Source organism: Amaranthus tricolor, chromosome 1, assembly GCF_026212465.1.
Source record: "Amaranthus tricolor cultivar Red isolate AtriRed21 chromosome 1, ASM2621246v1, whole genome shotgun sequence".
Taxonomy (NCBI): domain Eukaryota; kingdom Viridiplantae; phylum Streptophyta; class Magnoliopsida; order Caryophyllales; family Amaranthaceae; genus Amaranthus; species Amaranthus tricolor.
Genome location: NC_080047.1, coordinates 10010876 through 10020165, shown reverse-complemented (window position 1 = coordinate 10020165; position 9290 = coordinate 10010876). Strand labels below are relative to the sequence as shown.

The window sequence follows — 9290 nt, the reverse complement described above, 5'->3', positions numbered from 1 at the left end:
TTTTACCAATTTTCATTTAATTAAGTGTTATATATATATATATATATATATATATATATATATATATATATATATATATATATATATATATATATATATATATATACTTTTCCCATGCGTTTCAACACATGAAGAAAGTGCGTGGAGAAATGAGATCTATCTCCAGAGCCACATTTCCGAAATGGACAGCAATAAAGGTACACAACACTATTCGATTTTATGGGTTTTTAAGCTTTTTTTGGACTTTCGCGCATAAAGTAGCTCAAACCTTGTTTGTTTTGCACGAAACTTAGCACACAACACTATTTGGTATATATTATTGTGTTGAAGTGGTTAGAATTGAAAATAATAGTCATATGCTAGAAATTACGTGCTAAGTTACGATTTTTTGGGTTTTTAAGCTTTATTTGGACTTTCGCGCATAAAGTAGCTCAAACTTGGTTTGTTTTGCACGAAACTTGGCACACAACACTATTTGGTATATATTATTGCGTTGAAGTGTTTAGAATTGAAAATAATAGTCATATGCTAGAAATTACGTGCTAAATTACGATTTTATGGGTTTTTAAGCTTTTTTGGCACTAACATCTATTTTCTCTTAGTGCTTTCGACAAGCTGATAATACCGTTGATTGCGACTACTATACTCTCAAATACATGGACGATATCTTACAATCCGTGAAGGAGGTTGGAGACGAAAACATTGACGCTGTAAGTATTTGTTACGTTCTTAAATTATAATATTTACTATTGGTAAAATCTAATAATGTTTATGTATCATTTAATTTAATATTCTATTATAGGTTTTATATGACATTCAAAGGGAAACACGCCCTTTGAGAGATGGAGAAATGCGCCAATTGAAAGACAAGATTGCCGCGTATCTTGCTAATTTTTGTTCTTGGTAAATAATGTAATTAGTTTAGATTTAGTATTTAATTTGTATATGTGCATATTATTATATATACGATCGAGAGTTTACAAAGAAATTATTGGTGATAATTGGTGATTATCATTGGATTATTGGATTAATCATTGTTTACATTGTACATTATTGGATTATTTATTAGTATTAAACAAAAAAAAAAAAAAAAAAAAAAAAACCTATATATGCTGCGGGCTTCCATAAAACCGCAGCATATAGTGCAAAAAACCGCAGCATTTATAGTGCATATATGCTGCGGTTTTGTGGAGGCCCGCAGCATATGGTCTTGCACTATATGCTGCGGTTTTAGGGAGGCCCGCAGCATATAGTGCACTTTTCTGGTGCGGTTTTAAACCGCAACATTTATAATAGGTCAACTGCTGTTATCACTAATGCTTGGGGCCAAAATCGCAACATATTATAGCCAAAAAACCGCAGCAAATGAGGTTTTTTTCCATTAGTGTTTGAAGGGAATTAAAGTACTTAGAAAGAGCAAACTTTATCATGTGTTTATGTAATTGACTTTTTAGATTTTGAACTCGTGATCTTTGAAATTATTGCTAAACATATGTTTTATTCACCTAAAAACAATTTCTCACAACACCTTTGGAATAAATGTTATTATATATTAAATTTATGAATGTCAAAGCCAAAAGATTTGTACTTTGTTCAAAAGCAACAAATTTATACAATTAGGTCAATGTCATTTACCTTAAGTTTAATTTGTTGGAACGAGAATTTGGTGGTGTAATTATGATGCTTTAATTATGATTACTTGTAATAAATGATGTTGGTGTGAGCGTGGTAGCAGCTACATGATTAAGACTAAAGAAGAATATCAAACACATATAACTTCTACTTGAAGACAAAGTTGCAACTTGCAAGTGATTTATTTGACTTGTCATTTTATGCATGTTTGCTACTCCAACTAATTAATTTGAGGATTTATTTTAGATATCAACTTTCAAATTTGTATTTATACATAGGTTTTTTTAGATATTAAGGACTTATATGCTTTTGTTAGGTATAAGTTCAATAAGAAATTTATCATGGTATATATCATAATTGATGGTTTTGAATCAATAAAAAAAAATTCGATCTTCAACTACAAGTCAAGCTATATGTGATGGGGAGTGTTAGAAAGATAGCTTATATGTGATTTCACATCAAAAAATTAGAAAGAGGTATAACATATAAGCTTAATAGACTACTCATCTTATTATCGATTGATTTTAAGACGTAATCTTAATGGGTTTATGTTCAGTGAACTCCCCACTTGTGCGGGCCTATCGTGTACAAGTCCAATAACAAACTTACCACTTTTTTGTCATTGTATTGGATTTTTTTGTGCTCGAACTAGAATACCCTAATATGGGTATATATGTCATTTCACAAAAAAATTTAGCAAATCTCATGAAGCACGTTGCATTGTATATGCTCATATGAGTGAATATTGGAGCTATAGTATCGTGCACACTCTAGTGAAAGAATGTATAAGTTACTTTAACAATTGAAGTAACATCCTTTCGCGTTTTGAGCAAGGACAAACTTTACATTCAATATCCTAGTTCACTACCCGTGATATCTTGAGTTGAGCTTCAAAAATGATTGACAGATTACCTATATAAATAAGGTGCATCTTCTTTTTAAGGGAGTCCAATTGCTAAGAACTCCATAGTTGAACGTGCATGGTGGAGAACAATTATAGGCCCAAAAGCGCTGAAATTTATAATATGAATTTCTTGTTTGAAGTCGTCTTACAATAAAAGTATATGCAAATAGAGTTGTTCAAAACAGACTCGACAATCACCTAGCTTGTAATCAAACCCCAATTGAAAATAAACTTCAAAACTACGTAAAACCAATATAAACATAAAATTTAATTTCGAACCGATCCGTACCTTAACTCAAAATCGATCAAATAACTCAAATAAACAACTCAAGCCGCAAAACACAAACCACCTTATTGATATGAGATACAAACGTTATTGTGTATCCAATATATGGAGCAGTAAAATTTGACGCAATCTAACGAAGGGAATAATGTTTTGAGGGCAAGGCCTATCCACTTTTGTGGTCTGAATATTAGTGGCTCTTTGTCTGAAGGATGGGTTTAATAATTTAACATCGGTAACAATTCATCTCGTATGAAATTGTTTATCATGAGACGGAGTTCCTTTTAATAATTAATTATTTTAAAATTATAAGTAATTAATTTAACATATTACGTACATAGGCGGCCAATAAAATTGGTAATGTGTTTGATTATGGGTTGAATGCATTTTCATGGTTGCTTGAATACTTTTATTTCGTTAATCAATTCAGAACACTTTAGCAAGTCGGATATTTTTCACACTGAAAAAGCCCACAATCACTAAACTAACTTGATAATTATTTGGTGGAGAAATTAAATTAGTTGCAATAAAAGAAAGCAAATTGATAAAAATAAATAAAGTCAATCGTAATATCAAGGTTAACACTTATAATGATTTCTATGTAGGGGCATTCATTTTAAAGTATCAAAATCACTTTAAATCATGTACTTCGTAATAATGAAAATACACAGTTTAAAAAGTAATACTCCAAATCCAATATATGACTTTTGTTATGGGTCAAATAAATCCATAACTCACTGGTCAATCCCTAAACCACTCACCTTGATCTATTATTATCACATTTTAAAATAATTCACTACTATTCCCATATCTACAAATATTATCTCTATTATCATTCCATTATCAAGCAATAACATTTAAAGATCCTACAACAGACTATTATAAATACTTTATGGAACACAATTCTACTCTTCTGTACGCGATTTATTTCATTAAAATACTCTATGTCCAAATAATCTCTTGATCATCGTTCTTGGACTGACTTGAACATCTGAGAGACTTTTCGGGAATTCACCTTAGATTAGTCTTTCCTTGTGGTTGCCTGACTTAGAATTTATATTTTGAAAGAGTCAATCATCCTATATTTGGGGCTTTTATTAAAATTAACTCTTCGATAAGGTATTGTATTATTTTCTCACCTTTTATTTATATTTCAAGTTTAATACTGAAATAACTTTATTTATTTTTCTAACATATTTATATAAAGTAAGAAATTTGAATTTTATGAAATATAAATTATTATTTTTGATGTATTTATTTTTTGAATAAAGGACAAATGGTTAGTTATAACGGTATACAATATAGTATTATGAGTTTTTTTAATATAAAAGTACATTCAATTTTTGCTAACAAAAAAATGTTACATTATTTTATGATAAATGTTACTACTATTAATAACACACTTTAAAATCATATATAAAAAACATAAAAACTATCTAATATATTTTATGAAAGTTTAAATGAAATTTTTTTAAAAATTCCCATAAAAAAGCAAAAAAATATTTACAAGCTTACAAATGTATTATGTGAGATTTTGTTAAAATTAATTTTGCCATACAAAATTTTATTATATACTTTGTATAAATTTTTATAAAATATATTTTAAATATTAAGTTTTGAACACATAATTATACTTTATTAACAGCAAATAAAAATATCAAATGCAACCAAAAGAGGAATATAGATAGGGGTGCAGCACGGACCTGTTTGGTTTGGTCTTACACTAAAATCAAACTAAATAAAAAATTTCTGCCTGAATATTTTCCAGATCAGACCATTTAAATCACCAGATCGGACCGGACCAACCGTTATACGACGGTCTGGTCTGGTCTGGTCTACGATTTTTTATTTTTATATTTTTGTCAAATTAATATGTGTTTATACAAATATTTCACACCTACAATTATCAAATATAATAATCAAATATAATTAGTTGATTGCATTAACACTATTCAAGTATATATTACTATATGAAGTAACTACATCTCCAAAGATATAGATAGCAACAAATTTTTTTAAGAAAATTATGATTTTTGGTTATAGTACGGTTTGGGGTTTGATCTGGTATGAAAAATAAAAAATCGAGACCATATCGTAAACCGTAAAATTTTTTTTTTAAAAAACCATACCAAACCGTTTAGACCGCAAACCAGATCAAATACTAAAATTACAATTTAGTCCCTTTAATTTGCGGATTAAACCAAACTATTTTCAAGCCTAAATCTATAACAAGGAATCTTTTTGCATTTTTTTTACACCAAAATAGCACAGTTTTTGAAAACCCTAACTCATCCGACCTCCTTCCTTCCTCTGTTCGTCGCCTTATCGCCCCTCGCCGGTCGCCGCTTTTCCTTCACCGCGGCTTGTTTCGGGTATTTTAATCAAGTTTATTCAATCTGTAGTTTTGGCTAAAAATAATTTATGTACTGTCGATTTCTTTGAAGCATTGTTCAATTTTGCTTTATCTCTTGTCCAGGTATAATCCTTCAACATGGTAGTAAAATCTCTGAGGTAAATTACTCTTCTTTTGGATTTTCAAAAACTGGTTTAAATTACAATTTACAAGTGTTTCATTCATTTGGGGTACAATTTTGGTTCTAATTATGCTTGTATATGTTCAGGTTGGATGCCTCTAAGAAAGCAGATCGAAAATTTGAGAAAAAACTTCAATTTTATTCTAGTAAGACCTCTTTATTTGCTTGAATTTAAGTCTTTTTGTGGTAGATTTTTGTGTGATAAATTTGCTTATTAAGTCCCTGTTCTTTCCAACTTATGGGTATTTGATTCATTTTATTTCAGTCAAGGAGCGTATTTCCTGCTTATTGTGTTTGTTTGATCATAAAATAGACGAATTGTTTTTGACAAAGCCTTTATTTTTCTGTTTGTTTGTGATAATTGCAGAGGTGCGGGAGAATGTTGCAACTTTAAGTGCTAAGAAGAGTATTGAAAAGGTGAGTTTGCAAACTTATATTTGATGCCTATATGTATATGTAAAAGTTAAAAACTATGCACATCTTCTGTGTCAAAAAACCATCAATGGTTGCTTTTTGTAATGAAAATTGAACTGTTATGACTTCTACTGTTCTACATGCTCATTGACATACTTTATTTAATAGAGTTTAATAGATTGTTGCATGTGACGGTTTCACTGTGAGACACATCTTATTCGTAGGTTAGATATTTCATCTAATCAAATACAAATTATGAGAATATGAGCTCTTTATTTGAAGTCGTCTTACGGAAAGACAAGCTTCTCACAAGAGTAGTTCATACAATTCTATTAGAGTATTCCTTGAAACTATGTCCTCATACTTCTTTGTGAGTTGGGTTTTTAATGGATCTTGAGTGGACTGTTTGAGGCTGGTATGTTGAGTTGGAATTTGATATATTCAGTGGTCATTTTGCTGTCACTCTAAGTAATTGCCTTTAATAGTTAAGCATATGGAGGGGTAAATTTTGAGGGGGGTAATGCAGTATGCTCATGGGGAAGCCAAGAGAAGTGCCATGTATTGCTAAACGATGAGTGAGGTGTATTTCGATACCACTGTATGGTCCATGTAAATTTTGAACTATGGTGAGTTGATTGGACTTGCAATATCATCAGATCCTAAATTCTGAAGTTAATATTTCAAGTTGGTCTAACCAGCCAACAAATTCAGTGAACAGCTCTGACTAACGGTCATCAGATCCTATAATTCTGAAGTAAATAGTATCGGTTAAACCATGCGCTGAGTCAAGGGCTGTTACAAAATACATAGCATGCAATACAAAAGAAAAGGAACATCGCTTACTTACAATTACTGAAAGCGAATTGCTGATTATGCTTTTTGGAACTTTGGATGAAAGTTGAGGCTCATTAATTTGATCCAGTAAGCAGCACGTTTGTTTGGGAACCTGTATTCAAGGGTCTGTTTGGTATGCAAGCTGACGATGCAATAGTCGAGGAGACTGAAGCTAAGTTGGTAAAGGTTCTTGATATTTATTCGTTTCTTCGTCCAAGTCCAAACACTTAGCTGGTGATTTATTTACTTTGGTTCATCTTCATCACTTGCTTGTCCTGCATTTCTTAATGGGTACTAAAGAGAAGAAATTGTCCGATGAACGCCCTCATGTCAGTACTTGGTCTAAGGACATTTTGCCCAGGCCTTCATGGGCAAAGGCTTTGGCTTTGTAGAAACGACCTTGAACTCATCTTTCTTAGCTTGCTTTTATGTAATGATGTCAAATATCTTGTATTTTTGCCTCTATATTACTACTATGTTTGCATTTGTTAGAGTTGATTAGACTTGGAATACCATTTATATCACCTATAACCTATATATTCTATTTTCTTGAGGATGTGAAACTATACTAACAAGTATGATGAGTTCTAATTTGTCAGAAATATGAATAGAATGATTATTGTGGGGTGTTAGAAGAAATACCCAGTTTTATCTTTGAATATTGAAATTATAATGGTAGATAGGAGATGTTTTTTCTGCTGTTTCCCTTATGTTCCGTGTTAAAGGGCAGACTCCGCCCCAAAACTTGTGCTCTTTGACTGCCTGAGGGTAGTTATATCAGTTAGATGGGTGATCATTTACATTGTTGTAGAGATAAATTCTAGCGTAGAGGTATACTTGTTGCATTTGGTCATTTGAGATCTTCTTTCTTTAACAGAAGAGTAAAAGTACAAGAAGACGGCAAAAGAAATTGAAGGCTTATGATCTTTCACACCTCCATGAATTCTTGCCTGAGCTTAAAGCAGGCCAGAAACCTGCCCCCGAACCGGAAAAAGTTAACTGTAAATCCCGACAAAAATTAGTGTAATTAAGCTATCCACTATTGATATATTTCATTCATTTCCCTCTGCTTTATTTTTTAACTCGTTTATTTGATTTATTGTCGTCGACTTTTTTCTTTTGGTGGCAGATTGAAGGAGGCAAAGCAGTTGATGACTGTCATTAGTCACCCCATTTTCCAGTCAGATCCACTTGCTGCCATACATCAGCATCTGCAAAACACCCAACCAGCTCCCGAGCACAAACTGCCATCTAAAGACGATGCTAAGAAGAAAAGAAAGAAGAAAAAGAAATCTTCTTCCGGACCACAATCCATGGAGCTGTGAACTAAGTTCTAGGCATACATATGCAAACTACTTAACATATCTTCATTTGAGGATAGGTTTTTAGCAATCGAGCTTTACGAAAACAGTTATCAGATATGGTTGGGCTATATAGTTATCTGGTATTTAGTGACTTAGCGATATAGCCTGAGAGGCCCGAGATTTTGTATGTAAAGATCCTCTAGTAATTTCATCAGGTTCTCATCATCCTAGCTCTTGCTTTTTTTCTTTGATGCTTTGGATGTTTAGTTTTTATTATATTCCTTGTGATTCGATGCAATAATGGTTCTGTTGCCCCATTTGAGTACTTTCCTCGTTTGTTTGTTTACTAGCTCAAATGCTAGAAGATTTGGGTACATTTGTTGGGTGAAATTGGGGTGTTGAGACGATGAAACAATTTTTTCAATACCTTCTTAAATATAACCTTTCTTTTTCAATGAGTAATTTTAAATGAGCAAGGGCATATGGAGTTTAAGCATAGGAGCCACATGAGGTTTAAACTTAGGAGGTTAAGGGGTATCTAAGGTTCTTAGGTTAAGAATGAGATTTTGGAAAAATGGTAGGTTGATTAGTAGATTTTTAAAGCTAGTAGATGTCGTGGAAATGAGGAAAATTAATACTTTATGTCTACACGAGACATAGGGTTATAGATAGAGTTAGATTGATAGCAGGTGAAAGGCAAGAATATAAATTGTGGTGCTTGGGACAAGATAGCAATCGAAATAGAGTTGGTGTTCTTGTGGATGCATAAACGTCTTAAGTATATAATAAATGTATGCAAGAACGACGATAGGATTATGAAAGTGAAAATTGTATATGGAATAGATATTGAATGTCATAAGTGTATGTACACTGCAAGTGGGGATAGAGGAATCAATTAAAAGGAGATTCTGAGAGGATCTCAATGATAGGGGGCAAAATATACCAATTAATATCCGTGGAAATTTGAATAGGCACATAGGAGAATGTCGTAGTGGCTATGTAAATGTTCATGGAGGATTTAGTTACGAAACTAGAATACCAAAGGAGAGTCTATTTTGAATTTCGCATTCTCAAACGATCCCTAGGTTGCTAACTTATGATTTTAGAAGTTGAACCATAGTAAGTGTAATCTAAATTGACTACTTTTTGACAAGGATGATAGATAGAGAACTCTAAACTGTAAGGTTATCTCAAGAGAGAATGTAGCCACCCAACACGAACTTCTTATTCTAAAGTATTCGCCAAGATCAAAGATAAACAAAGCCAAAAAAACAAGATTAAACAATAAGATTTAAAGAAGATAATGCTAAAGTATTCGCCAAGAATTTCCAAAGAAATGTTTGTTTAGCCATTACAAATGCAACTTTCCATGAGAGTTCCATTCA

General features: G+C 31.9%; 1 protein-coding gene across 1 annotated transcript; it reads left to right on the top strand.

The window, feature by feature from the left end:
- The first annotated feature begins 4873 nt into the window (after window positions 1-4873).
- On the top strand, window positions 4874-8130 carry LOC130825058 (uncharacterized). The gene is made up of 6 exons (XM_057690090.1): window positions 4874-5191; window positions 5296-5330; window positions 5441-5499; window positions 5721-5770; window positions 7479-7624; window positions 7731-8130. The coding sequence occupies exons 2-6, from the start codon at window positions 5311-5313 to the stop codon at window positions 7924-7926; spliced, it is 471 nt and encodes a 156-aa protein (XP_057546073.1). The 5' UTR covers window positions 4874-5191; window positions 5296-5310; the 3' UTR covers window positions 7927-8130.
- The last annotated feature ends 1160 nt before the right edge of the window (window positions 8131-9290 follow it).

Coding starts and splice junctions, on each gene's coding strand:
- LOC130825058 (XM_057690090.1), top strand. CDS start 5,311: ATGGTAGTAAAATCTCTGAG. Junction 5,331..5,440: donor ATGGTAGTAAAATCTCTGAG/GTAAATTACTCT, acceptor GTATATGTTCAG/GTTGGATGCCTCTAAGAAAG. Junction 5,500..5,720: donor AAAACTTCAATTTTATTCTA/GTAAGACCTCTT, acceptor TGATAATTGCAG/AGGTGCGGGAGAATGTTGCA.